Below are 7,135 nucleotides of genomic sequence, written 5' to 3' on the forward strand. Positions count from 1 at the left end.
AGAGAGAGAGCAGGAGAGAGAGAGAGAGAGAGAGAGCGAGAGAGAGAGAGAGAGCGAGAGAGAGAGCGAGAGAGAGAGAGCGTGAGAGAGAGCGCCAGAGCACGAGAGAAAGAGCACATGGCCATTTACGCGCGAGTGTTTGTATACGCGGACGCGACCGTTCAAGTCAAGTGTTCACGCGGACGATGTTGGGCCATCCGTTGCCGTATACGCTCGCGCAACAATTCTATACCGACCAGACACCGGATCGCTGGAATTCGACCTCGTAACTACAAGTGGCAGACGTGCTCGTGTTTGCTATTAGATCATCTTTCGTCTGCGTTCGAGTCGGACGTCTTTCCGCTAAGCAGCGGCGTCGCGAGGGCCGACCATTGCGAAATGGATAGCTAACATTTGCTATATAGATAGCGGCGAGTATATATCATCTGCGATCTCGCTAGAACAGCAGCTTCGCTATATAACGTCGCATTGTGTGTAATCTCGTTACTGCTGCTGCTGCTGCTGCGGCGCTGATCAAGACAAAGCGAGCCGACGCCATCTTGTCTGTAGCTGGTCACGTGGCAGTGCGGCGACAGACGATGCCAGAAGGCGCGGGCGATATGCGGTGAGATGCGGTCCACACACGGTCTATATAGCGGGCCACGCTGAAAATGTAGGATAACTTTCTCCGTTCGCGATTTTTTTCTTTCGCGTCTTTACTCCCTCTCTCTCTATTTCTCTCTCTCTCTTCTCTCTCTCTCTCTCTCTCTCTCGCTCTCTCTCTTTCTCTCTCTCTCTCTCTCACTCTCTCTCTCTCTCTCGCTCTGTGTGTGAATGTGTGTGTGTGTGTGTGTGTTGTGTGTGCGCGCGCGCGCGCGCGTGCGTGCGTGGTGCGTGCGTGCGTGCCGTGCGTGCGCGTGTGCGTGCGTGTGTGGCGTCGCGTGCGTGCGTGCGTGCATGCTCATCGATTCACATCACTCGAGGGTGGGAGATGCATGAGCGCACCGCTAGAGCCCGCACGAGCGAATGCGGGTAATCACGAGCATACATTCGTACCGACTTCGTGTCGTGACTGCTCCCCCCCCCCACACCAACCCCGCCTCCGTCAGATCCCGAAAAACGCAAATCACTGCCAAGAGGGTTAAATCTGCGCTCAGGCAGTCTAGTTAGTAACCGATAAAACCACCGTTTTGCTTTTAGCTAAGAAAGATCAAAGACGTATATATTTGTATGCCCCCCCCCACTGCTACAACACCCACCCCGCTGGCTTCGTTGAAAACGCAAATGCGGTCAAAACGGCGCAAAGGCTTTCATTGAGCGGGCACGCGAAATGTTGCGTAGTTGGCATTCTGTATAGACTTCCAACTAGCGAGCGAAACAGGGAATTACGTTCACGTGTATTATTACCGCCACGTCTAGTTCAGATATCACGCTATAGGCAACCTCTCTCGTCTCCGTTGCGGGGGAGCAAGTGGTACAGGAATACTAAAACGGAGAGCGTTAGCCACAAAAGAAGACCGTACTGCACTGCACCGCACCGCGCCGCGCCGCACCGCGACGCCGCACCGCACCGCCGCACCGCACCGCACCGCACCGCACCGCACCGCCACCGCCACCGCACCGCACCGCGCAACCGCACCGCACGCGGCGCACACGCACGCACGCACGCATTCACACACGCACACACACACACGCACGCACGCACACGCACGACGCACACACACACACACACACACACACACACACACAACCCCCCCTCCCCACACACACCACCACCGCTGCATAAATTCACAATCGTTTAATAGACCGCGCGTTGCGTCTATACTCTATACGTTATATCTTGCCTCATAGTTGTTTCACGTGAAATGATCGGGACCGCTGAAAATTTACATCTCAAAAGCCTCGGCCTGCGCCCGGAGAGCAGCAGCCTGTGCAAACAGTTTACCCGCGACGAGCGCAGTTTCTGTAATCCCCGGAGGTTACAGCATCCGAGCTAGCGAAGATTGCAAAAAAACACGCACTCACGCGCGCGCGCGCACAGACAGACGGGTGCATACGCACACAGACGCGCGCACACACGCATACAGACGCACGCGCACACAGACGCACGCACACACGCATACAGACGCATGCGCACACACGCATACTGACACAGACAGACAGACACACACACACATACACACACACACACACACACACACACACACACACACACACACACACACACGTACACTCACACACACACACGTAGATACAAGATCATCGATCTATTTTACAATTAACTCGCGAATTGTTGTATATGCGTGCGTGTACGCGCACGCGCATGCGTGTGTATGCGTGCGTACGTACACCGGTAACAACCACATAACAACGGAACTCCGTCCAAACAATGCATCGCATGATTAGCTCCAACAACATCTATTGATGCGACGAGGAACGACACCCAAACTACTGCCTCGGTGCCTTTCAACATTTATGAAGCTGTCACACAATGCTGACACTATAGGTGGCCATTGATCGTGTGGGCTATCGGAATAACCGCACAGCACCGCCTCTACTGATATGTGATATTTTGATATAGGTTGATCATATAATTTAAGTTTTAATATGATATAAGTTTTTTCTCGCGCATAACTGTTCTTATGTATTATGTAGGTGTGTTATATTCTGCAGCCTCTCTCCCTTTCGTGGTATTCTTCGAATGCTCCGCTCTCTGGATTGTGTGCGTGCGTGCGCGCGCGAGTGTGTGTACGTGTGTGTGCGCGTGTATGTCTGTGTGCCGGTTATGTGTGTGCTGTGTGTGTGTGTGTGTGTGTGTGTGTGTGTGTGTGTGTGTGTTTGTGTGTTTGTGCGTGGCGGACGTGCGTGCGTGCGTGCGTGCTGTGCGTGCGTTGCGTGCGTGCGTGCGTGCGTACGTGCGTCTGTATGTGTCTGCCTATGTCATTCTCTCTTCTCTCTCTCTCTCTCTCTCTCTCTCTCTCTCTTACTATATATATATATATATATATATAATATTTATTATTGATATCATATATATCACATCGTAATGCATTCGGCACTGTGTTTCGATTGTCTGGAGAGGGCGTCTAATCTGATCAGCAACTATTTAGGCAATTGCGTGGACATTAATCAGAGCAGACAGGCTCGCGCATGCGCACTCTACTCCTCGTGATGTGAATTCCGCTGCAGAGATTTTACTCCGCGCCGCCATCATCAGCAGCAGCAGAAATGTAATTCATTAACGTTGTTCTTAATAATTTTCCTCGAATCTCTCCGAGAATCGATATCAATAATAATACGCAATAGCGTTTGACACGTCGTTACAGCTCCACTGCTCATTATCGTGCTGCGGCAGTATTACGGTATTATACCCGGATTGTGAAAACCACGCGCTTGCACATTATTGCGTTACCGGAGTTGGACGATAAAAAAAACAACGAATGTTTCTTTTCACGTGTGGTTTTTTTCCCCCGCCAAGAAATCTCGTTTTTGCTGACTCTTGTCATATCCATCACTCGACGCACGCGATAATAGGGCCGGAAATGACTGGTGGAAAATTGGAATTCAAATCAGATTTGGTCCGTACATAGCCGGTGACACAGCCTAACAAGAAACAAGTCGCCGATGCGAAATGTTCCCTATATAACAGGCAATAGACTTCGATTTTTCCCCGAGCTATTTGAAATGCTAATCCGGAGGTTTACAAATAAAGTTTAGCAAAATTCATTTGCTCGTTAGGGGCGCTCATTTGTGCGGACACAAATGTAGGCATCGGCAATTAAATTAGGCCAACCACGATTCTTCCTCTATTTCCCCCCGAAGACACATGCAGATAAATTCGATAAATTAACGAAACGCCAACGTAAGCTCTCAGCAGAGTTGAGGCACGCGCGGCCGCCGAAGGATTCCCGCTCAACGATTGTTCCTAAATTAAGACGATATCAAAAACTCGCTCAGCGCGGATTGTCTGGGGTTACTTATCGGACGAAATTAATGAAAATTTATGCCACACTACGCGCATACAAAGATGCAGTCGGCAGGCCGAGGCAGGCTCACAGGGTTTTTCTCAATTAAAACTCAAGTTTCTTCTTAGCGCTAGAGAGAGAGAGAGAGAGAGAGAGAGAGAGAGAGAGAGCTTGAGCTTGGCGATATTAAACTACGGCCTTTCAGAAGTCGCGAAAAACGCAAAGATGTGATTCGACGGCCAGTATCGGTTGATGCAGTCAACGCTAGTCTACGCAGTCCGCTCTATTCAAGGTCGCACGAGTTAATAATCTACAGTTGTTTATAAATGTTAGTTAATTTAAAAAAAATATTTGCGCGGTGCTACTTTGGGATGAATAAACGGCATGAAGGTTACATTTTATTTTTCAATGTTTTTTTAATAATATGAAACGTCATTTTGCCCGTTGTTATAAAAGAAACCCACGACATGTAAACATAGGATGCGTATATTTGAATTAAAACATAAAAATCGTCCAAAAAGCAACAGGGAATAAGGCACAAAATGTCGCCCCGTGTTCTACGATGTACGAGATATAGTAAGGTTTTGCAATGGCCTGTCTGAAATGCACAGTAATACACCACACTGCACCGCACTGCACTACACTACACTACACTACACTACACTACACTACACTACACTACACTACACTACACTACACTGCACTACACTACACTACACTACACTACACTACACTACACTACACTACACTACACTACACTACACTACACTACACTACACTACGTATTTTAGTATAGTGTAATATATTTTCATATAGTGTAATATATAGTATGGTGTATTTAGTATATATTTTAATACATCAAAGCACCATACAATTCAATACATTGCAGTGCAGCGCAATATAGCATTGTCCCGAACTGCAGTGTACAGAATAGTGTAAAATAGTGCAAAATAGTGCAAAATGGTGTAAGATAGTGTAAAATAGTACACAATACAGCATTTTCCCGCACTGCAGTGTACAGAATAGTGTAAAATAGTGTAAAATAGTGTAAAATGGTGTAAAATGGTGTAAGATAGTGTAAAATAGTACACAATACAGCATTTTCGCGCACTGCAGTGTACAGAATAGTGTAAAAGAGTGTAAGATAGTACACAATAGAGGGTAAATTGGATACACTGCAGAGGAACATAGTTAATAGATGAACGAGACAATGTATACTCACGTATCGCAGCCAAACGTTCGTCTTCAAAATTTGATTCTTCTCATCCTGAAATCGGTAAAAAGGAAGGAAATGGCAGGAAATGTGATTCTGCTATTTCAAGAGTGTCTCGCACTGCACTACTTTAGCGAAGGTAATCGACATAGCTTAAAGCAACACGATTGTTTCATGGTTTCGCAAATGCACATTGATTTCAACATTCCCAGACTCAACTGAAACAGACGTGTATTATACACTGCTTGGACACAACGACGGCACTTTAGCATGCGCGCATAACCTTCTGTTAATAGCATAACCTTCTTTCTGTCCGTGAAAGAAACCTACGAAAATGACTTTTCTTCCCACTTACTCTCTCCAATGCGAATCATCGCCACGAAATGCATAAATCAACATACTATAGTTCGCGTCGATTCTATTCGGAATCTAAACACTGGAGTTGTGTCTGGTTAGACGTTCACGCGCGCGCGCGGTTGCCTGCGTCACTTCTACTTACCACATTGATCAGTTGAATAAGGGCCATTCCGAACTGTACTTCTAGCACATCTGTCATGTTCTGCACGGGTCGAATTAGTTTGTTGTAACCGCGAAACAACCTGCGTAGCAAGCGTTCTTCGTCTTCAGATCCTAATCCTGAAATAACGAATCGCATTGAATATTTAATCAACACTCACGGAGAAGGACAATCCGCTGTTTCAAGCTCATGATCACGTGCGCACTCAAACACGCACGCGCGCACACACGCACGCGCACGCGCGCACACACGCACGCGCACGCGCGCGTACACGCAAATTCGTACGTGGCATACCGCGCGCACACACGCACGCGTACACGCACGCACGCGTACACGCACGCGCTTACACACGCACGCGTACACGCATACGCACGCGGGCGTACACGCACTATCACGCGTACACGCACACGCACTATCACGCGTACACGCACACGCACGCATACACGCACGCGCACGCGTACACAAACACACACGCGGGCGTGCACGCACTCGCACGCGTATACGCACGCGCTTACACACGCACGCGTACACGCATACGCACGCGGGCGTACACGCACTATCACGCGTACAGGCACACGCACGCGTACACGCACACGCACGCGTACACGAACACGCACGCGGGCGTGCACGCACTCGCACGCGTACACGCACACGCACACGCAAATCCGCGTGGGGCATAGATACTGCGCGCACATACGCACGCGCACGTACTCAAACACGCACGCGCGCGTACACGCAAATTCGCACGTGGCATACTATGCACGCGCACACAAGCGCATGCGCGCGTGCACGCACACGCATGCGCGCGTGCACGCACACACCACTCGCACATATGCGCACGCAGATACACACGTGCGCGCACGCATACGCACGCGCACACGTACACGCAATAACGCGCACACACAAGTTCAAAATATGTACCGACACTATGCCAAGGTCGAAGAAATTTCAAACAACTTTTTTGATCAGTTGTGAAATGCAGTAGTAATAGAATTTAATTGCAATTAAAATTGCGCTACTCTGATTTGATAGAACGTAATCGCGCGAAAATAAATTTTAATTACGATAAAGGACATCTCTGATTGCCTGTAGTATAATCACATTCACATAATTCTAATTTTAAACGCGATTAAACGTGGTAGGTTATGACAGTGATGGCATTTAACACCATACATACACGTGCTCTCTCTCTCTCTCTCTCTTTCTCTTTCTCTCCCTGTCTCTCTCTCTCTCTGTCTCTCTCCCTCTCCCTTAATCTCTCTCGCTCTCTGTCTTTCTCTCGCGCGCTCTCTCTCTTTCTCTCTCTCTCTCTGTGTCTCTCTCCCTCTCGCGCGCGCTCTCTCTCTCCCTCTGTCTGTCTGTCTGTCTGTCTCTCTCTCTCTCTCTCTCGCATATTCGCACATTATGCGAGCGAGCGTAAAACTGCGTGCAAAAAGTGGTCGAAATTAGATGGGCCGCACG

At 48.7% G+C, this 7,135-nt stretch overlaps 1 protein-coding gene across 1 annotated transcript in view; it reads right to left on the reverse strand.

Moving 5' to 3' along the window:
• Window positions 1-7,135, reverse strand: part of LOC106820981 (acetylcholine receptor subunit beta-like 1) — a 94,205-nt gene that overhangs the window by 58,811 nt on the left and 28,259 nt on the right. Inside the window, exons 2-3 of the mRNA XM_014825601.1 lie at window positions 5,657-5,793; window positions 5,167-5,211 (exon numbers count right to left, since the gene is read on the reverse strand). Coding sequence (XP_014681087.1) covers window positions 5,167-5,211; window positions 5,657-5,793 — 182 coding nt within the window. The remainder of the gene's footprint in view (window positions 1-5,166; window positions 5,212-5,656; window positions 5,794-7,135) is intronic.

This window comes from Priapulus caudatus, unplaced genomic scaffold (assembly GCF_000485595.1).
Source record: "Priapulus caudatus unplaced genomic scaffold, Priapulus_caudatus-5.0.1 Scaffold54, whole genome shotgun sequence".
Taxonomy (NCBI): domain Eukaryota; kingdom Metazoa; phylum Priapulida; class Priapulimorpha; order Priapulimorphida; family Priapulidae; genus Priapulus; species Priapulus caudatus.